Source organism: Phalangium opilio, unplaced genomic scaffold (genome assembly GCF_054372755.1).
Source record: "Phalangium opilio isolate 3A_F unplaced genomic scaffold, DU_Popi_V2 ptg000082l_1, whole genome shotgun sequence".
Classification (NCBI taxonomy): domain Eukaryota; kingdom Metazoa; phylum Arthropoda; class Arachnida; order Opiliones; family Phalangiidae; genus Phalangium; species Phalangium opilio.
The window spans coordinates 1546415-1568037 of NW_028324189.1; the positions used below are offsets into that span (position 1 = coordinate 1546415).

Genomic DNA, 21623 nt, shown 5'->3' on the forward strand with positions numbered 1-21623 from the left:
GAGAAAAACCTATGAAATAAGTTTCCTAAAGCGAAACGAAGCCTAAAAACCTATAATTTATTCGCTTAGCTAACCTAGCGAAGAATAAATACGTTTATTGGTTGAAAAGGTTAGGGGGAAAATATAGATGCCCATTATCAAACCTTTTATTTTGTTTATACAACGATTATAGTGATATTAACGGGAAAAAATAACCCCATGAGCCCTCTCTCTCTCTCTTTCTCAAACCTCCGCAACTTATGTCATTATTATTTTCAAAACGTTATACTATTTAGAAAAAAAGAGCTTATTATAACCTATAATTACGTTTAATGATGAAACTCGGTAATTGTTTTATTGCCTTGGGAAAGATACTTTGAAATGATTATACTATACACCGACTATAGTTTACTATTTTTAATATTATACAGGGTGTTTCTGACAAAGGGGATGCTCTTTGGGTGCAAGATTTTGAGTCAAAAATGTTACTTCTATCTCGATTTTGTTTGCCCTAATCGAGTTAGATTTTAGCCCGATTACTTAAGAATTGTTATTAATGAACAAATCAATATTAATATGTTTACTAGTAAATATTCGATTGAGGAAATGTAATAAATATCATAAATAATAAACTTACGTGGATTTTTAGTCTTAAATGACATTGTGTATCCAATATTTAACTTTAAATCTTAGCTGGCATACATTTAGCGACGCTTGAACAACAGCCCCGATTATTCTCAATACAAATTCCTAAAATCTAAGGAGTTTATAATGAAGAGTATAACTTGCACGTCCTATTAAGAACGCGCAAATTTATAAGAAACTTCTAAACTACAGGAGTTATATAAATAAATATATTTGTTTTTTAATATTATTATTATTATTTTCTTGGGAAATTACTTTGTAAATTTGTAAGATTTAAGAATCTCGTTAATCGTAGGCGCCTAAAACCTTCTGTCTTTACTCCGTAGTGATGTACTCATAATGGAAATATTTGCCGTTCAAGTAGAACAAGTACCATTGTTAAATTATCTGCACCAAAAATAAAGATAGTTCATTATCAGTTTACTCCTATCGACCTATTTAGTGTACGGGCTGATTACCATTTTCGCTTTTTGTATGGAGAAACTTTCAAGGAGTCATAATTAAAGGTGCCTTAGAAGTGCGTCAAGAAAAGCTTGGTTTCCTAAAATATTACTCCTCGGTGTCGAGAAAAACCAGAAGCCACGTTCTTAGTTACGTCCAGTTGTAAATTATTTTCACAGAGGAAATTAATTTAAGTAAGGAGAAAAGAGGATTTTTCTTTCAATTCCACAAGAGGGTTTAATAGATCAAAAGAAGGATTTTTGTTCAATAAGAGGATTTTTAATTCAAAAATAATTGCGAATTACCCTTCGTATATAATAACTATAATTTTTATTTGATTATAAAAGTGGTAAATTAAAAAATACAAAAGTTTTTGGACCGTGACTGTGTCATTTTCTAATCCATGACCTTTTAAATTACAGTATATGAAATATTTATCAATATCTTAGGCGTTTTGCAACATAGCTCTAGTTATCAAGTATCAGTGGGTAATCGAATCTTCTTTCAGATTGCGATTTGCCAAGCGAAAAAACTCTTCCTCTGGCGAATTATCAGTAAAAGTTAATTTCTTCGGTTTCGCGATAAAACAGAGCGCGAGAGCTAGAAAAACCGAAACCACAAGACTGGATGGATCTCTGATGGCGTGTTTTTAATTTAAAAACAGTCACGGGACCCAGCGTCCAAGTATGACGATATTTTCTAATGTATCGAATTTCAAACGGATAATGAGATCAAAGTACTGATCATGACATCTTCGCTCGTTGAATGTCGCACCATCGAAAGACTGTCGGAGACGAAGTGAGCCGAACAAAATTCGTTCAGGCGGTGACAAGCTTCCCTAAGTTGCTCCTCGGGGACAGTTAAAACGATACGGAAATAATCGGTGACGTCGAAGCACTAGAATAATGGAGTTATTATGGGCTAGAAGATGCGTGGAAACCTGGCCTGACCCCTGCACATTTAACCCGAACCTAACCTTAACCCAAGGTGTAAACTTAACCGTAACCTAATCTTACTTAAGTTATAACACCATCCATAAATACAATGGGGTCAGAGGTCAGATCACCGTCTTATCCCCGAATAAACAAATTTAGTTTTACCATTCCTGGTAAGCAGAATAGGGACTGTTCCGAAACCAGACTCTCCACAAATTCCAAGTCAGTGTCAAATTCAGGAAAGCATTTCATGTCCACGCCTACCTAATTTAAATAAATATATATACATTATACTTATTAACAACCAGCGTGTTAAAGGACCCAATTCCCAAGGTCAATATTATATAAACAAACGTAGCCGAAATTAATTTCCAATATCAATAAATCACGCGCTTCTATCCTTGAATTTGGTGGTATCAATTAGGAAAACGTTTTAAAATTATGACGCCAATTAACCACTGCTAACGTAACTGATCACGCTTTTATCGGAATTAACAGAAATTCGCGGGCGTTTTGTTTATATCGTAGATTAGATCTCAAGGTCAAGAAATAGTTTAAGAAGTTTTGCAACTTACCATCATGTACATTGCACCCGATGGCATTACTGGGTAGAGACCAGGAATATTTACTATGTTTTGGTACGCAATTTCGGCATTTATCTATACATAAAAACAACAAACAGACATTAAAACTAACTACATAGATGTAATTATCACTAAAAAGTGGTAGAGGAACCTTGCACCCCACTCTCAGCTTAAACTTAATTAGTGCGGTGTTTTCAGGCCACTAGCTCTGCGAGTCAAGAAAGTTGAACTCGAGTAATTACTATAGTTCAAATTAACTGAACTGATAGCCTCTCTTTACTAAGTAAACCCCATTACTGGACAGACATACCTTAACAATATCGATGGTTTGTTCAAAAAACGATGTCGGTGTATTGTTTAATATTGATGGTAGAGCACCCTGTACGATTGTATTACTTCCCATGATGCGTTGACTTAGAGAATTCAAACCTTTACGAATCTAGCAATAAATGAGGTTCAATAAGTAATTATAAATGAATATTTCGAAATAATAGACCAATTAATAAATTAATTCCAGAAGATAACCACTGGGGCGGGGAGGTCACCTTCTTCAATCGCGAGCTCCCACCTGTATGTTGGTTTATCTACAAGTAAGTAATGGAATTGGTCTATTAGGCGAAAAGACTTACCGAACCCTGAAATACATCTCCACGATCGTGAACAATCACCCAACCCATTCTCCATCCAGGTACCAAGTACCTCTTTGTTAAACCACCACAAGCTAAAATAGGAACTTGAGAGGATAATGTCGCGATCGGGTGGAATTCTTTACCCGGGAAGACCTATTTAAATGAAGACGTTAATTTTAATCCGAAATAATTTTGATAATCAAATAATAATTACGAAGTAGTCGTAGATTTCATCTGCAATTATAGGAACGTAGTTTCTGGCAGCGATCTCTAAAATTCCCTTCAAATGTTCCTTTGAAAAAACGGAACCGCACGGGTTTGAAGGATTGTTAACGACAATGGCCGCGGTTTGAGAATCAATTTGAGATTCGAGATCATCCAAGTCCGCTTCCCATTCGCGATCAGCCTTTTTAAAAGCTTTTTTGTTAGCGCTGTTCCGTTTGAGAAGGATGTGGCTGCCAATACTTACTAAAAGTCTGTAGTATTTGATTCTAACACCAACTCCTTCGGCCAATGTTCTGTACAGAGCGAAGCCCGGTCTGGGCACTACTATGTTTTGTCCAGGGTTAGCCAATACGGATATGCAGAGATCAATGGCTTGCGAACAACCGCTGGCTAAAATTATGTCCTTACAGAGGGTAAAATATTAAATTGGTATTGAATGTTCTTGGTTCGTTATTATGAAACTAATTACCTTAGCTTCAACTTCGGCCCCCGAACATGATACGTATTTGGCAACAGCTTGTCTCGCTTCAATGAAACCTGTACGCAATAATTATTATTTATTGTTTTGGTAATTTCGTAAGCAACATGACTAGTTTACCGCGTGCCCTTATGTCTTAGCTGACCTAAAGTTGATTCGTTAAGTAAATTTTAGTTGAAACGGTACTCACCTGTACTGGGGGCATATCCATTATACTTAGACGAAGTTACGCTCTCTACGATAGCTTCTATGGCTTCTTGACACGGTTTTAGATTACCAAATACGGTAGGATCACCTAAAAATAAGGAATTTATTGGTATTCTTAACCGTAATAGCAAAATTAACAAGTTGCATATACCAATTGAAAGCGCGATCATATCTTTGTCCGGATTCGGTTCCAAATTCATATTTTCCACAATAGATCGTATTGGGTTGACAGTATTGGCCGCCCATTTTGACTGGGTAACCGACCACGAGTTACGGCTACGCATTTGACGCGATTTCTAATAAAAATAACTGGGTTAATTAAAAATAATTAAATTCAATCAATTTTTGCGGAGAAAAGAGATAAGTGGAACTTGGCGATTCACTGGTGATTTTATGTCTGAGAATTTTAGCATTTTAGCTTAGAGAAGTTTCGGTTAAAACGTATCAAATATCCCAAAAACAATTTTGATAAAAATTAACCGATGACTTAGATAGGGATGACGTAACGTCACATTTCTTAGCGCTCATTATTTAGATTCAATTAAGAAAATCCAAAAAATTTCATCATACTCTTTCTTCTTTGTTTAAATACAAATATTAATTAAAACTAAATTAATTAATAATTAATATAGTACTTTCGACAATACACTCTTATTTATGTTTTTCATAAGCGCCATAAATTAAATAAGTCTCAAATAAGTTTAAAAACAACGCGTAAAGTTTAAAAATGACACTTACAATTGGTTTTAAATATTTCATAGTTCATACAGCACATATGAACTGAAATGAAATGGCTGTACTGTAATATTGGAGGATATGTTGCCTTTGAAAACAGCACCTTGAAATATGTTTCCCCGGTGTTTGAACATCAAGGGTACCCCGCTACATCGTGTGTAAAAATCACAAAGCTGTTTTACAAAATTGCTATTTTCCTATACTGGTACGCTTTAGTACTGTACTTCTGTTTGTCAACAATTTTCGTAATTATAACCGTAGCTGCTAAATTTTTTTATTGAGAAATATCTGCGTGTAATTGTTTTGGTCGCCATCTTGTAAAATGGCTGCCGATATACAGTTTATTATCTATATATCGAGAACAGTTAGAAAGAAATTTCTCAACGACCAAAATCGCGTAAGAATTAAGTTATAGACTTATGATATATGTTATAAAATTATTTATTCTAAATTATGCTGTTTTTATATGTATATAGGTTGTGTGACGTCTTTTTATATGTATATAGGATGTGTGACGTCTTTAAACAGATTAATACAATATAGGAATAGTAAGTGATTGTGTTTTCGACAAAAATATTTAAAATTAAATTTTTTGTTGAAAAATCCTTGATTAATTTACATCTTTTAAACATGAATTCACTTAATGTTTCGGACTTATTCGTTGTTATTAATAATAACTTTATGAATAGGTTTTTTTACGATACAGCTGTCGCTAGATGGCGCGCGCCTTCAGTTCCATCGTCTAGACGAGCGTGGGTTCGAATCCCGCCAGCGATCGAAATACATTTTTATTAATAATTTATTATTAAATATGAAACTCGATACGAAAATAATTTTTAAAATTTATTGAAATATAAAATAAATTAATACAATGTTTGAAATGTTACAGATTAGTGTGTAAATTCTTAACAACATATTTTAGGTAGGTCATTAACGCCACCTATGAGAGGCCAGTGAAAGTTTACTGAAATTTTTATTAAGAAAAATGTAAAAATAAAGTCAAAATGAAATGAAGCGTATTTATTTTTATTTTAATTTCAGTCTTTTATGATTTAAAAATATATAAATTAATTGAGAGTAAGTCCACCTCCGGCATATTCCATTCTCTGAAATATAAGTTAATTTAACCATGTTTTAATCAAAGGTTAAAGGTTAAAGGGGCTTATATTTGAACTGAATGTCCCTTAGATGTTTGAAATTCTTCTTATGTACCTGTTGAGGTTCTATAAAGTCCAACCAATCGGAAGAATGTGTTGGCAAAAGTCCCATAGCGGAACATTTGTACAATGCCAGGGCTAAACAAACTACATTACCGAACAGGTAAACTAGCTTCTGAAGGATTGCCTGTCCACCTTCGATCATTTTAAAGGCTGAAAAGATATTAAATATTAATTAAAATCAATTTACTTAAGCTATGTTGTTAATTGAGAGAGCTTACTGGATGAAACTGTAAGTAAAGCTTTAACGGGTCTCAAAAACAGCATTCCCACCATCATTATTGGAAAAATTGATATGGAATTTCCAGCCATATACATAATAAATAAATTCATAGGTAGCTGCTTTAGAGGACCCAAGGCGATATCCCAGGACTTTTTAACAATCAAATTGGCATCAGATTCTCGGCTGATTTCGCCATAAACTTGGCCTAAGGCGGCATTGTATCCAGGGGGACTTGGCAAATCATACTGACGATCAGTTCGGTTTCTGAAAATGTTCAAAATTTACGTTAAACAATTTTTATACCTAATAAAATTTAAATTGATTTAATATTTCAAAATTATTTACTTTGGAGTTAATGAAATTGACCATTTGTGTCTTTTAGAAACATTTCTATTAACACCGGATGACGCCATTTTAGATTTCCGGGAGTACTCGTCGTCAGTCTGGGAAATAAGGATATTTTATACTAGTCCTTGGGACCAGTGACCCCCTAACGTCCGAAATAATAAACTGGTCTCCCGAGTGGTCCCAGCCTTTGTTCTCCTATAGATTTGTAATTAATAAACTGGTCCCGAGGACCAGTAACCCCGACTTCTTGAATTAAAAAACTAGTCCAAGCAATTAATAAACTGGTTTTGGACCAGAGGAAGTGTGCTATTTCCCAGACTGTTCGTCGTCAGTCGACAGACTTATAGCGTTTTCCTTTGGTTCCTCGCGGAGCGCTCCCATGGAGGAATAAAACTAGGAGATCCTATTCTTCAAAAACAGTCTTTAACGAAGCTGGAAACTACTACTGTCATTTTTATTGCTCCTTGGGAGCGCTCCGCGAGGACCCAAAGGAAAACGCTATTACGAGTTATAACTTCTTATGTCCTGCGACGCTAACCAAAATTTATGTCTGCTAGCGCTTCTGTCCATGCATGGCCTACACCGGTAATCTAAGTTGGCCATGATCCACGAAATTTGAATTTCCTTATGCACGTGGTTGCCGGTTATTCAACCATGTTTTTCGGTAATAATGCCTGAAATTTCACTTAATTCATATTTTTCAAGTATAAATAAGGTGAAAACTCGAACATGGAACTACTTAATAAAGCCCTAAGTGATGATATCAATGCTGTTGAAGAAATCTTGAAAAAAGGTCTAAATAGTGTTAACTTTAGCTAAGCCTTTGCAATAATTGTTTTGAAATTAGGTGTTTCAGCCAATATCCAAACTTCTGAAGGAACGAGTGCCTTACATATTGCCTGCGCTAACAATTTCGTGAGTTTGGCGCAAATTTTACTGAAATATGGTGCTATTGTTGATTTACAAAATAACTGCGGATGGACGCCATTAATGTTGGCAGCGTTTTATAATAATAATAGCGTCGTTGAACTTTTAATGACAACGAACAAATGCAACGTGAAATTGAGAAATAAATTAGGTATGTTTAATTAATTATTAATTTAAATCGAGACATTTATACACATTTGTCAGATGGATTAAATTTTAATGATAAATAAATTAAGGTTTGAATCCTTTAACTGCCGCTGTATGTGGTGGAAATTTACAAACATTTACGCTACTACTGAAACACAGTAGAAATACGATTGATCAATTAGAAATTCACGATGACGCTTTTGAAATCTCATTATTAAGAACCGCGGTTTTATACGAGAGAGTTGATTTTGCGCGATATATTCTCGATAACAAAACTGACGCAAATTACTCTAGTCCCTTAACTAGTAAGCCTTAGTTACATAATTAACATAATATATTACATTCTGTTTACTACGCTGCTTTTTACGATAGAAACAACCGCGTTAATGTTAGCGGCTTCGGTCGGAAACCACGAAATTACTAAACTTCTAATTGATTACGGAGCTGATCCAAATGCGGTTAATGTTTGTCATCAAACTGCCAATGAGATTTGTTCCATTTTAGGAAACATTGAACTTAAGTCGTATCTTGCTGAAAGAACTTTAGCTCCTATTTCATATACGGGTAATCATTACTTAATGTAATTAGTAATTACCAATATTATTATTTAAAGTTTAAAGTATACATACGTCTTTTGATTTTACGTTAGCGCAAAGTGAAGCTCAAATTTTTGAAGCGATTGAAAAAGGTTTTTTAAAAGTTAATTAATTTAACGTTAATTTAAGGGTTAATGTATCGGTTTAATTATTCCAGATGACATTGAAATGATGAAATCTATAATTAAATCAAACTTAAATATAATAAATATAAATTATAATAAAGACGGTTTGAATCCTCTGACGCAATGCGTACTTTTGGGGAAAAAAAATATGGCACTGTGTTTAATTCAACATGGCGCCGATTTAAATATTAGAGATAAAATTAATGGATACACGCCGTTAATGCACGCCGTTAATCAAAAGTAAATATTAATAATTAGCCTTATTCCTGATCAGCGCCACCTACCCATAGCGGCGACTTTGAGAACTACTGTAAACGGCAAGCCAACCAGATGTCGCTAAAATCTGGTGACGTCATTTTTGGTAAGACCCCGAGAGTGCCAGTCAGTGACGTCACCAGATTTTAGCGACATCTGATTGGCTTGCCGCTTACAGTAGTTCGCAAAGTCGCCGCTATGGGTAGGTGGCGCTGATCAGGAATAAGGCTAATTCAATATATTTAATTGTAATTAAATTTTATCTTATCTTTTGACGCAGTAAAGTGGATATGTTGAAATTTCTTCTGGATTGTGGCGCTAACGTTGATACTCAGGGTAAAGGAGGATGTACCGCTTTAGATCTGGCTTGGATGCGAAATGATGCGAAGGAAGTTGCCGATTTAATATTAACGTCGAGTAAAAAGAATCGTCAAAAATTGGGTATTATGGGTGCGGGTGAAACATTAAACCCAATCTCACCACCAATTACACGAACGAGGTAACCCTTTAGTTCCGCGTAATTAGCGCTATCTTCTTCTTCTGTAATCACCTTAATTTTTACGTTTTTATTTAGGAATTCTTTTAGAAACAGTTTTAGACACGATAGTTTCAAAGTAAATGAAAATAATCATACGTTAAATCATAAGTTCATAACTTATCTTCGAAGATAACTTATGAACTTATGGTTAAATTTAAACACTTAGGCTACAACATTTAAATTAAATTAATTTAATTTAAAAAATTAGGGAATAGTTGGAAGTATTTCTCAAAAGTTTATGAAAAATCGGAAATCAAGTGGTGCTGGTAGCGGTGCCGGTAGCGGTAGTAATAGCCCCGCCCCATTTTCTCCTACACCATCGTTTCTCGATGAAGAGGAAGTATTTACCGAAGCAGGTTCGTCTCCCGGTTCAAAATCACCGCTTTCAAATGCCATTAAATTATCCGCCTTTGAATGGCCCACTATCGTAAGTAAAAGGGTTGAGGTCGTTTTAGTTTCGGGTGACCACTGGTTGTTGTCTCTTTTAGGAAAACATAGAAGGAATTGGCGAATGGATGAAACCAGTGGTGGGTCCGTCAATTCCTAATTCACCAGCGTTGGCCAGTACCATTCCTGGAGAGTATAGGCCATTACTGAAAGAATGCGTCTTTGCTAATCAAGTACTAATTATTTTTTTTTTTTCAAATATTATTTATTATCGTAACATTTTTAACGCGCAGTACTTTTGTAGAAGAAAAGCGGCGCTCGAGAAGGTTTCGTTCCTCGCAGAATTATTTCGAAACTGAACACACGTACCAAGTCATCGTCAGAATGTAATTATAAATACTAATTATAGTTATTTATTTATTAATTATGATATTATTTTTTTTTCAGCGTCGAAATTTGATAATAGTTTCTCAAAGAGTGATTCTAATCCAGCGTTGACAAACTTGTCAACAAATTACGCGTCACAGCCGATCATGTCAACAAATTACGCGTCACCTAAATCTGAAATTAATACTTCTACGCAAAATATTCGTAAGTTAAGCCTTTCTTTCCCTAATTTTAAATAATAACCTTCATTAAATTAATTAGGTAGCGTTGAAGACGCTCTTCATTATTTATCGTTAGACAAATACGCTAAAGTATTTCAAGAAAATGAGGTATGTCTATCGTAAGTTCCCGTTTCCCGGAGAGAGTAAGTTTATGTTTGCTTTGCGTTTTAGATTGATTTACAAGCATTCAAAGCCCTAACTGAAGCCGATTTAGAAGAAATGGGTATTTCCGATAAATCCCATCGTTGCAAGCTTCTACGTTTAGTTTTAAATCTCTAACCAATTTATTTAAAAAAATAATATTAAATTATATATTTCTTAATATTTTTGTAATTTGTGCCAAAGAATAAAATTTTTATGCGTCTTACATTACATAAATATAGGGTTATTACGGGTTTAACAATGGCTCCTCCCCTTTTCCTCAAAATGGCGGACGGAAATTGGGTAAGCCTTGGTCCGACTTTCAATGGTATTCAGGGTATTGTGGCATGGGGTAAGTTTTCAATAACAAGAGATATTTAATGACAATTTTAAAAGAAACATTAGGCCTATTGTGTAAAAAAGTGGAGAAATTAGCAAATTAATTAATTATTAATTAAAATGTTTCGGGGACTGAATGGGGTTTCGTTTGGTTGTTCAATTATTTTTGCTACCGTTTTTCATTGGCTGCTAGTAATCTGCCACCATGGAGCAATATTAAAGGAGATATACATATAATTAAAGCAATTTTAAACAAACTTTCTTTCTCACTCCCTTAAAACTACTCCATGGTAAGCTGAAAATATATCGTCACGTGTATCAATATTTATGACGTAATTAACAAAGTGCATTTATTTTATTGTTGAGTAACGAGGGTTAGGAGACGCGTTGATTTTCTAAGCCTAGTTGAATTAAGTGAGTTTTAATTTGTCGATTTAAATAAATATTAAGACAAATTTAAAGTTTTTAATTATTATATAGTTAAAGTCGCTAAATCATGGCTGAAACCGATTGGGATACCGTCACTTATTTACGTAAGAAACCACCGAAGGCCAGTCAGTTACGGTCCCAACAGGTAAATAACAAAGAATATTATCAAACAAAACCCACCTTTTTAATTAATACCACATTAATATTTATGGGTTTAATTAAACAAAGGCCATCAATGCCGCTCAGCGACAAGGCCTTGAGATTGAAACCACAAAAAAGTGTAAGCCTTGGCTTGCTTTATAGTGACTTTGTTTTGATGATGTGAAAAGTTGTTAAGTGTTTCATCATTTCATTATGATTATAGTCAATGCGGCAACCAATAAAAAGACCGTAACAACCCTTAACACTGCTAAACTTGATCGCGAAACTGAGGAACTGCATCACGAGCGTGTTTCACTTGATCTAAGCAAGTTGATTCAACAAGCTAGACAAGCAAAGGGTATGACACAAAAGGATCTGGCCACTGTAAGTCGTGAAATAATTTGGGAATTTAAAGAATATTCTTGAAAGAAGCCCAGCCTTTTCCCTTTCATCCCTTTCCTTAAAGTTCTCCGCCATTTTGACGGAAAGGGGAGGAGCCAACCTAATTAAGCCACATCCCTCCTTTCTGGTCTCCGCCATGGTGAGGGAAAGGGGAGGAGCCAACCTAATTAAGCCACATCCCTCCTTTCTGGTCTCCGCCATGGTGAGGGAAAGGGGAGGAGCCAACCTAATTAAGCCACATCCCTCCTTTCTGGTCTCCGCCATTGTGAGGGAAAGGGGAGGAGCTAACCTAATTAAGCCACATCCCTCCTTTCTGCTCTCCACAATTATGAGGGAAAGGGGAGGAACCAACCTAATTAAGCCACATCCCTCCTTTCTGGTCTCTCCCATGGTGAGGGAAAGGGGAGGAGCCAACCTAATTAAGCCACATCCCTCCTTTCTGGTCTCCGCCATTGTGAGGGAAAGGGGAGGAGCCAACCCAATTAAGCCACATCCCTCTGACCTTGAAAGCCGTTTTCTTGACATCCTTTATATCTTTACTTCTAATTATTTTCTCTTGCGAAGAAAATTAACGAGAAACCTCAAGTTGTGAATGATTACGAAGCTGGTAGAGCCATTCCAAACCAACAAGTGATTACTAAGATAGAGAGAGCTCTTGGTAAAAAACTAAGACAACACTGTATGATTAAATGAAGGTGGTTGGACACATTTTTTTCACATTAACATAATTTTCTTTTATTCGTTTAGGAACTAAACTAAGAGGCAAAGACAACAAGAAAGGCCATTGACACTTGAAGATTTTTACCCCCAACTTCAGGTGTCATGGTCAGGGGATTTCTTTCTTTTTTTTTTTTTTTCATTTTTTGGCTTTTTTTATTTTTCCAATACTAAGGTTTAGTTAGCACTTCAATGTTTAAAATATTTCCAAAATTGTTAAAAAGGACGCGAGTGCAAATTTATAATAATATGGATAAAAACGCGGGTGTGTGTATCTCTGATTCAATAAAATTTCTGATAGTATGAATTGTTGCTGCTGCTTCACATTCAAATTTCCCACCTTTTTGGCCTATTTTGTAGTTTTTCCACCATTTTGGTGGTGGTATTTTAGTTCCCCTGTAATTTTGGTCTATTTTATAGCCCCCCCACTTTGGTCTATTTTATAGCCCCCCCCCATTGAGGTCTATTTTATAGTTCCCCTGTCATTTAGTCTATTTTATAGGTCCTGTGTTATTTTGGTCTATTTTATAGTTCCCCTGTCATTTAGTCTATTTTATAGGTCCTGTGTTATTTTGGTCTATTTTATAGTTCCCCTGTCATTTGGTCTATTTTATAGGTCCTGTGTTGTTTTGGTCTATTTTATAGTTCCCCTGTAATTTTGGTCTATTTTATAGTTCCCCTGTAATTTTGGTCTATTTTATAGGTCCCCTGTCATTTTGGTCTATTTTATAGTTCCCCTGTCATTTTGGTCTATTTTATAGTTCCCCTGTAATTTTGGTCTATTTTATAGTTCCCCTGTAATTTTGGTCTATTTTATAGTTCCCCTGTAATTTTGGTCTATTTTATAGTTCCCCTGTAATTTTGGTCTATTTTATAGTTCCCCTGTCATTTTGGTCTATTTTATAGGTCCCCTGTCATTTTGGTCTATTTTATAGTTCCCCTGTAATTTTGGTCTATTTTATAGTTCCCCTGTAATTTTGGTCTATTTTATAGTTCCCCTGTAATTTTGGTCTATTTTATAGTTCCCCTGCAATTTTAGTCTATTTTACAGTTCCCCTGTAATTTTAGTCTATTTTACAGTTCCCCTGTAATTTTGGTCTATTTTATAGGTTCCCCTGTAATTTTGGTCTATTTTATAGGTTCCCCTGTAATTTTGGTCTATTTTATATGTCCCCCCACCCATTTTGGTCTATTTTATAGCCCCAGTTTTGGTCTATTTTTGAAACTAATCTGTGAACAAACAGTTTTAATTATTACAACCATGTTCTGTATACAAAGCATTTTATTAATCATAAAATTATTAATGAAACAAAAGTAAGTTTGGTGGAACTCAATCAGCACGTAGAGGGACAGTTTCCACTTTAATTCCATCCTTGGTAATGATATTAAAGATGACATTATCACCAGTATGAATATCACGTTCAGCAGCTGAGATGAATGTATCCTTTATCAGTTTAACCGCATCCTCCAATGAAATGGGCTTGTCTTTGTCCACATTTTGCATATTTAATTTACTAACCTAATAAAGAAATTAATTATAGTTTGATATCTTTCCTTTGTATAAAGAATAATACCAAACCTGATTATCTAAAACAGAAAGTATTAATGCTTGGGATGCTCCTTCAACCGCGTATTTTCTTTTAGGCTCTCCAATACAGCCAATGCAATCGTAACTGAAAACAACTCCTTTCCCATCTTTATCCAATCCGGCAATAGCTGGAGTTACGTAGTATGGAAACATTCGTTTATAATAAAGTAACGTTGCTAAGAGTCTAGCAGCAGCGTAGGTAGAAATAGGTTGATTATGCTCGTGTTCATACATCTATGAAAGTCAAAATTACCGTGATTTTAACTGAAGGATATTGTTTAAATGGATGGAATAGGTCTTACTTTTAGACGAGCATCAACAACTCTTGTGAGAGTTAAAACGTCACACCAACAACCACCCATACCTAAAACCGATGTTTCCGATCTAGGGGGTAAAGAATGGGTTAGATAGAAAATAAGATCATATCATATCATCATGACAACTTACAGTTTGAAAAGTCTGGGTTGATTACGGGTCATGATAGAATATCCTTCTGACAAACGAGTGTCTGAAGCCATTACAGCGAAATCTTCGCCAGCAATAGCTACAATAGTGCTGTAAGAACGAACCATTTTAATTATTTAATATTAATTTTTCTTAAAATGCTAAGTCATTCAGTCATTGGCATTATTTTTGACAGAATTCTAAGTCTTAGGGACCAAGGCTTAATGACTTGCAAACCCAGTTTCTGTAGTTACTTAAATGTTAATTAAATTTACCCGGCATTGTCTTCGTATGGACTGAATCGATGTTCTTTAGGATTCATGGAATAATTAGACATTGATGAGAAATTTTGCGCTGGAAAACCGTGAGAAACCATTTTCTACCAAATTTCAAAGAAGCTATTTCAAAAGGACTTCAGTCGACACTGTCACACCGATCATGGACTACTTGATTCACGGTGGTCTAATCATTGAAAGCCCATTGCTTCCAAAGACCGTTTCTTCCAAATCCAAAATCATTTGGAAGTAACGAGCCGGCTGGCTGGATCGTTACTTCCAAAATGACAGATTACCGTCTAAAATTTTAAATCAACTCTTTTTTCTTTAATCCGTATAAAGATAAGGGCGTGTTTCGTAAAACTAATAGCGTTTTCCGTTGTGTCCTCGCGGAGCGCTCCCAAGGAGCAATATAAATGGTAGTAGTAGTTTCCAGCTTAGTTAAAGACTGTTTTTGAAGAATAGGATCTCCTAGTTTTATTCCTCCATGGGAGCGCTCCGCGAGGAACCAAAGGAAAACGCCATATGATAAAACTAAAGCCTTGAAATGAAACGTGAAACCCCGTACTTTGTTGGTGCTATGTACAATAGAATTAGCCTTATTCCTGATCAGCGCCACCTACCCATAGCGGTGACTTTGAGAACTACTGTAAGCGGCAAGCCAATCAGATGTCGCTAAAATCTGGTGACGTCATTTTTGGTAAGACCCGAGAGTGCCAGTCAGTGACGTCACCAGATTTTAGCGACATCTGATTGGCTTGCCGCTTACAGTAGTTCTCAAAGTCGCCGCTATGGGTAGGTGGCGCTGATAAGGAATAAGGCTAATTACGAGGAAATAATCTAACTACGTTTTTATATCTGGTTCAGTTACCATTTTCGATCAACAATACACATTTTATTTTCCTTTATTATTTTACAATTATTTGTATTATTGTTATTTTCGTTTTAAATAACATTTTTTTACCTTAGTTGAAATTCTATATTGATATGCAAATTTAATATTATATCCAAACTTTTATTTAAACTTCATATTTTCTTCGCAATAGACTTTAATTAATTAATTTATTTATTCTCTTTAATATAAAGAAACGTTTATTCTTCCATAAAGTCAATTTAATTAGTAATAAATTTAGTTTAGTCGTCCGGAAATTTTGAAGAAATATTTCGGCTCCCAACACTTATCTTTATAAATATATAATTCTTGCCGGTTATTATTATAAAGTATTTATATCCTCATTTAATGTTTCTTTTTATTTTCTTTTCTACGCAATATTGCGGACAATAGATTATGTTAAAGCTTAAAGGGAAGCGTTGTTAATGTTACATAACATTAATAATCTTAAGTTTTCCGGCTTTTTCCAAAAATAAGAGCGGTAGAAAAAAGTTGCAAATAAAAAAACTAAAGTTTTCGTTTTTTCCTCATTTTACTCAAACTGTCCTTCTTTTTCCCTTGCTCATAATCTTCCGAAATTGTTGATATCGCAGGTTCTGTAATAAAATTATTTTTCAGTTTTCTATTCTTGAAACGGAAGAGAAGCGCTTGTCACAAAAATTATTGGCTTTTTTGTTCTTTCGCTAGTTGCAGCAGTTGGTTGTCGAGAAAGGGGTTTAAAAACAAACTTTACTACTTCAAATTTAGAAAGACTCGAAAGTTCTCTCTTTTCCAACATAGTACTACAGAGTGTCATATGGTAAAACCAAGAAGTTATATCAGTATCTCAGAGAGAAGGTATAAGATGCCTTTGTATTCGCGCGCCATAGCCCCAGTCCCCCTTTCAAAATACAAGGGGGGACGTAAAAGGAGGCGCCGGGCTATTTCGCCTCTCCTCAGTCGGAAAATATGACTGTAATTTTCGTCACTCGCGTCGTCGCGCTGACGTGAGTTTTCAAGAACCAATGAGATGCTGGCTGGTTGTAATTTAGAGGCGGGGATTAACTCCTGACCTACGTACGTTTGGACTGGAGATAAAGCTCGAAATCTGGCGAATTTATACCTTCTCTCTGAGATGCTAGATATAACTTCTTGGTAAAACTAAACCGGCACAGAGAACGGCAGGCCTACTCTCGAATTAATACAACAAAAGTGCGGAAACATTCCCTGAATTAATTTTAGGCGCGTTTGGGCTGGGCTTGCTTTTGTAGGGGAGCTGGATATTGCATACCCCTGATGACTCGCGTGATTTTATGAGACTGAAACTTACTTTTATATAACAGGCCTTGCAGACATTCACCCCTTCAATTTTTCTGTATGGCGTGAATCCTTCGAGGGCCTCGCATTCTCCCGGACATACTGAAAAGGGGGGGGGGGGCAAATGCGGGTTAACGCGAGTTACAGTTTCAGTTTATGGGCAATAAATAATCTTACTGTTGTCCCCGCGATGTTCCAACTTCAGTGGTTCTCTTTTCATAATTGGTCTCCGTTTCGACTTCTTGCTCTTTTTAACCCCTAAAATAAAATGAAAATATATTGAAGGAGGGACGAGTGAAAACGTCTCTCGTCGTGTAATGATATTGAGATTCAAAACTAGATGTTCATGGCCTAACTTGGAAATATTTTTTCCAATTACTAAGTGGTCGACCCTAGATCATATATAGCTAGTAAACTGAAGCCTAAATCAGCCTTATTCCTGATCAGCGCCATCTACCCATAGCGGTGACTTTGAGAACTACTGTAAGCGGCAAGCCAACCAGATGTCGCTAAAATCTGGTGACGTCATTTTTGGTAAGACCCCGAGAGTGCCCGTCACTGACGTCACCAGGTTTTAGCGACATCTGATTGGCTTGCCGCTTACAGTAGTTCTCAAAGTCGCCGCTATGGGTAGGTGGCGCTGATCAGGAATAAGGCTAATTGGCATTCAATTAGGCTGAGAGATAAAACCAAATGTTAAGCAAAATCTCGAAACCTTGATTAAATCATTATCCCGTTCACAAGCTCTTTTAGATAGTTTTATAGTTACATAGACACGTATTACCTCTTTTTTTAAGCCGGGGTATTTCAGCAATGGTTGTAGTTTCATTTACGTTGGGAACTTGGGTCTCCAAGGTTTCAATGTTGTGAAGGTTACTAGATATTGTAGCATCGTTACTAGATATTCTAGCATCGAGGCTAGAAATTTTCGCTTGGAGATTATTTATTGCGTCATTCATGGTCATCAGCTTATCGAGTACCTAATAAATAATGAAAAGAACCGTATGTTTTAATGGGATCTAGAGAGTCGGTCTAGTTTGTTCCCTGCAGCCAATAATCACGTGAGCCTCACTCTAACCTGGTATTAAATTAGCAGTCTTATTCCTGATCAGCGCCATCTACCCATAGCGGTGACTTTGAGAACTACTGTAAGCGGCAAGCCAATCAGATGTCGCTAAAATCTGGTGACGTCACTGACTGGCACTCTCGGGGTCTTACCAAAAATGACGTCACCAGATTTTATCGACATCTGATTGGCTTGCCGCTTACAGTAGTTCTCAAAGTCACCGCTATGGGTAGATGGCGCTGATCAGGAATAAGGCTGATTGCGCTTATATTGTTAAAAAGGAAAACCCCGACCCGATTTTCCGGGAGTTTTTTTCGCAACCCGACCCGACAAAAATCTCACCCAGTACAGGGAAGGAAATGAATGAAATTAATTAATAACGAGCTTTTCAAAGACAAGCCGATACCGCGCCCAGCCGTACCAAATGAAATACTAGTAGAATCCATTCAACTCACCTTGAATGTGCATTTTTTTTGATGGTTCAGGTATCCGTTTAAGGATTTGTATATTTTCTCACACTCGCACGTAAGTTGTTTGTCTTTTTTCAATGTCGTTCGCAAAAATGCGCGCTCTTGTTTCTCCGCAATTTCTGTATTATAAAGTTTAAAACACGAGTGTATGATCCTTGATATTCCGCACTTTTGTTAAAAATTCGGTTCACAAATTATGTAACGCAATATTTGGCCCATTTTAGAAAAACCGAGGAGGGTCACGGACTTGCCTACGATTTGTAAAGTCACATTTTCAGAATGTAGCCCCCCCCCCACCCTCGTGTTACATAATTTGTGATCAGTCGACCCTATGGACAAGTTGAAACTAATCGATCCAAACAGACTAACGCGCTTCCATTATTTTCAAATTAAGATTAATTACCATCATCTTCATATTCAAAGCTCGACATTTTGAAGATTATTGTTCTTGAAATTAAAAACTGTTCGCATAAACTGTAAATAAATAAATAATGAATGTCAAGTTGAAAAAATTATATTAATTCCAAAAATATTTCGAATAATCTGAAAATAACTACCTAATTTTGCTAAGTTTATATTCAGAATTAGTTTATCTAACTATTATTAACGCTATTCAGCATTTAATCGCGATTAAAAGCTATTTTAATTGCTTATTGTAATGTTTGATTGCATAAATAATATTTATTACAAAAATATTTCTACATATCCGAAAATAATTACCCAATTTCGCTCTATTTCTAGTCATAATTAGTTTATCCAGGAATAGATTTAATTGTAGAAGTAGGAATGGAGAATACAGTAATCTATTTCAATTCGGGGGGAAAGGAGCGATTTTGAGGCGGGGTTTCGCTAGTCCCCGCCTAGGCGCCATATTGTGCGGGAAATTTAGCATAGAATTCTTCAGCGGCCCGCACGGAGGGAGGGTGAAAACCGGCTCCGTTTATTGGCAGGCTCAACTGTGACGTTTCCCCCCTTTAACTGGTATAGCTCTATTCTCTAACTGCATTTGGATCGTTCCTAATGCGGCAATTCTCGGGTAGGTGGCGCTCGCATCCGGGACAAACGTCTTAATACATTACTATGGGGAAACTATGGCTTAAAACTGCACTTTTTTATCGGAATTTTTCTATATTTTTTAGATATTTTAGGAATCTAATTTTTACATATGATATATTATAGGGATAGAACCAAGTTTTTTCATCTAGTATAAGCTGCATTTGGTTACGTATAAAAAAAGTATGCCTAAAATTATGTGGTGTACGTAAAAAGTCTGAAAAAAGATTTTAATTACGGAAAAAGAACGTTATAAGTTTAAAATTTTAAACTATACATGGGCACCCGCCAACTTGTTTATCCCCGTTGTTTCGTCACAACGGGATGCGATCCTATTGGTACTTGGTAGCAGTGAGCGCAAAAATAAAAATAAAAAATAAAATATTCACACTTTATGATTAAAAAGTTTCGGATATAATGGGCATATCATAAAAATAAATTATTAAAAATGGGTTTGACGTTCTTTTTATATTTATGCGGTATACTTTTAATTAATCATGCGATTTTAATTTTTTTTTATATATCCTTTGGTGGCGAAAAATACCCGCGGGGAATTTAAATTAAAGAAAGAAAAAAAAAGGTCAGGGGGTCAAACACTTTCTTCTGGTTTATTTCTATACCGAAATAAATGGGAATTTGTTTACTGGTTGATTATTGTTGTATAGCGCAGTTATGTAAATGTATTTTAATACGGTATTTATTTATTTTTACACCCCCCCCCCCCGAGTGAATTATCTAGGAACGACACTCGCGACCCATCCAAAACAATGTGAAATATTCTAAATAAATTCCCCGTACTAATTTTTGGTATGAATCATGCCATGCAATAAGCTATACAAAAAATACACTCTGACTAAATGGGATGCAAATCATGCAAACCTGAGACTAACGTAGGCCAAGGAGTAGTATATCGGGCCCACACCACACCCCATCCTGAATTCCCGTTAGCTGCTTCGGTGCATCAAAGAGGATAGCATCCCACACTTTCCCCTAATATCCACGCTTTCCCTCTCTTCTTTAAAAAAAAGTTCTTAAATGTAAACAACTAAACTTGCGAGCAGCCTAACTGCTCCTCCCTGTTTCAAAAGGGATTCACTGTATGTGAAAAGGAAATAAATATTCATTCATTCATTCATTGTATTCCCCTTTAGAAACCCCCCCCCCTTCTAAATAGAAATATTTTTAAACTCGGTGGCGCCATCTAGACTCAATACTAGAAATATTTCCTACTCCTAGCGACACCAAACGGCTGTTTTTAAGAACCGTCAAATTTTAAATTTGCGCGGTCGATCCAATAGTAACGGTTTTTGAACTGAATGAATATTATTTAATCCGAGCACTTAAATATTAGGGAAATTTCTATCACGATCATTTAAATAAAAACTTTTGTTTTTACATTAATGTTAGCCTACAAAATACTTCAAAACTCAAACAGAAGAAAATATTCCAATTTTCTAAAGCATCCAATAATTTTTAACATAAAAAATAAAATTAATTAAAAAAAATGAAATTAATTAATTTGTAAATCTCTGTAAAAAGTTGGAATATTTTCAATGGCATCAACTAATTCTCGAGCTGTTCTCAATAAAGGAGCAAAAAAAAATTTAATATATAAATACATGTATACCCCTATAAATCCAACTTTTCTGTACTGCCAAAAGCCCAAGTGGGCCTTAGCGCTGCATTCTCCCGCCAAAATCCCCTCCCCCCCTTTATGTCAGCCTTTCAGATTCCCGGCGATTTTGAAAAACCAAGGCTTACGTAGATGATTACCCAAAATCTTAATAAAAAAATTACTAACATCGGATTATCCTGACAGTTGTTGTTTTTTGATAATCTTGACTGTAGTTTTCTTTTCGGGAGCAAAAATCCACTGGTTAACCTTTTTTTTTTTAATTTTCATAAATTTTTTTAACAACGTCAAAACGCGTCTTCACTTGCTGAGACAAAAATCCCAACTGAGGCGGCAAAATCCCAGTGATTTGATTGGTTGGCCGCCAAATTAATAAAAAATTATTTTTCTGATTTTTAAAACTGTATATTTTTGGCATAATTTTAATAGTTTTTCTTCTTTTATTACACAAAAGTAAATAGTACTTCAAAAAATCTGGAATTTAGGGTCTAATAATAATTTTTTTTTG

General features: G+C 35.5%; 7 protein-coding genes across 12 annotated transcripts in view; 2 read left to right on the forward strand and 5 right to left on the reverse strand.

The window, feature by feature from the left end:
* The window catches only part of LOC149650751 (carbonic anhydrase-related protein-like), a 41130-nt gene extending 40364 nt beyond the window's left edge, over positions 1–766 (reverse strand). The window contains exon 1 of the mRNA XM_089847377.1: positions 617–766. Within this exon, the coding sequence (XP_089703503.1) occupies positions 617–641 (25 nt within the window). The 5' untranslated portion in view covers positions 642–766. The remainder of the gene's footprint in view (positions 1–616) is intronic.
* A 607-nt stretch (positions 767–1373) lies between these two features.
* Positions 1374–4492, reverse strand: Tat (Tyrosine aminotransferase). Of its 3 annotated transcripts, none has more exons than XM_089847074.1 (10): positions 4275–4492; positions 4107–4211; positions 3908–3975; positions 3683–3841; positions 3428–3619; positions 3214–3366; positions 2895–3023; positions 2576–2659; positions 2166–2264; positions 1374–1962 (listed from the first exon to the last, which is right to left on the reverse strand). In XM_089847074.1, the coding sequence occupies exons 1-10, from the start codon at positions 4405–4407 to the stop codon at positions 1780–1782; spliced, it is 1305 nt and encodes a 434-aa protein (XP_089703200.1). In that variant the 5' UTR covers positions 4408–4492; the 3' UTR covers positions 1374–1779. The 3 variants fall into 3 exon arrangements, 2 of the variants coding, with proteins under 2 accessions (XP_089703200.1, XP_089703201.1); XR_016370856.1 differs by having other exon boundaries at positions 1908–1962; positions 2166–2260; XM_089847075.1 differs by lacking the exon at positions 1374–1962 and having other exon boundaries at positions 2118–2260.
* A 1371-nt stretch (positions 4493–5863) lies between these two features.
* Positions 5864–6801, reverse strand: EMC4 (ER membrane protein complex subunit 4). The gene is made up of 4 exons (XM_089847391.1): positions 6644–6801; positions 6297–6562; positions 6071–6228; positions 5864–5964 (listed from the first exon to the last, which is right to left on the reverse strand). The coding sequence occupies exons 1-4, from the start codon at positions 6709–6711 to the stop codon at positions 5926–5928; spliced, it is 531 nt and encodes a 176-aa protein (XP_089703517.1). The 5' UTR covers positions 6712–6801; the 3' UTR covers positions 5864–5925.
* Positions 6802–7142: 341 nt separating this feature from the next.
* On the forward strand, positions 7143–10596 carry LOC149650766 (ankyrin repeat and SAM domain-containing protein 6-like). Of its 3 annotated transcripts, XM_089847382.1 has the most exons (14): positions 7151–7439; positions 7494–7724; positions 7810–8025; positions 8093–8284; positions 8370–8408; positions 8474–8681; positions 8977–9195; positions 9271–9310; positions 9443–9661; positions 9723–9854; positions 9926–10007; positions 10069–10212; positions 10270–10337; positions 10401–10596. In XM_089847382.1, the coding sequence occupies exons 1-14, from the start codon at positions 7376–7378 to the stop codon at positions 10506–10508; spliced, it is 1962 nt and encodes a 653-aa protein (XP_089703508.1). In that variant the 5' UTR covers positions 7151–7375; the 3' UTR covers positions 10509–10596. The 3 variants fall into 3 exon arrangements, with proteins under 3 accessions (XP_089703511.1, XP_089703510.1, XP_089703508.1); XM_089847385.1 differs by lacking the exon at positions 7810–8025 and having other exon boundaries at positions 7143–7439; positions 8225–8284; XM_089847384.1 differs by lacking the exons at positions 10270–10337; positions 10401–10596 and having other exon boundaries at positions 7144–7439; positions 9915–10007; positions 10069–10209.
* A 389-nt stretch (positions 10597–10985) lies between these two features.
* mbf1 (multiprotein bridging factor 1) lies at positions 10986–12705 on the forward strand. Of its 2 annotated transcripts, none has more exons than XM_089847393.1 (6): positions 10986–11123; positions 11190–11283; positions 11367–11418; positions 11503–11663; positions 12246–12339; positions 12429–12705. In XM_089847393.1, exons 2-6 carry the CDS (start codon positions 11206–11208, stop codon positions 12467–12469), a joined length of 426 nt encoding a protein of 141 aa, XP_089703519.1. In that variant the 5' UTR covers positions 10986–11123; positions 11190–11205; the 3' UTR covers positions 12470–12705. The 2 variants fall into 2 exon arrangements, with proteins under 2 accessions (XP_089703519.1, XP_089703520.1); XM_089847394.1 differs by having other exon boundaries at positions 10989–11123; positions 12246–12360.
* Positions 12706–13662: 957 nt separating this feature from the next.
* Prosbeta6 (proteasome beta6 subunit) lies at positions 13663–14883 on the reverse strand. Its single transcript, XM_089847388.1, has 5 exons — positions 14706–14883; positions 14434–14541; positions 14289–14370; positions 13978–14220; positions 13663–13917 (listed from the first exon to the last, which is right to left on the reverse strand). The coding sequence occupies exons 1-5, from the start codon at positions 14804–14806 to the stop codon at positions 13729–13731; spliced, it is 723 nt and encodes a 240-aa protein (XP_089703514.1). The 5' UTR covers positions 14807–14883; the 3' UTR covers positions 13663–13728.
* Positions 14884–15578: 695 nt separating this feature from the next.
* Positions 15579–20611, reverse strand: LOC149650769 (uncharacterized). Its single transcript, XM_089847389.1, has 7 exons — positions 20362–20611; positions 18833–18903; positions 18415–18548; positions 17678–17873; positions 17071–17151; positions 16907–16995; positions 15579–16193 (listed from the first exon to the last, which is right to left on the reverse strand). The coding sequence occupies exons 1-7, from the start codon at positions 20412–20414 to the stop codon at positions 16134–16136; spliced, it is 684 nt and encodes a 227-aa protein (XP_089703515.1). The 5' UTR covers positions 20415–20611; the 3' UTR covers positions 15579–16133.
* Between the last annotated feature and the right edge of the window lie 1012 nt (positions 20612–21623).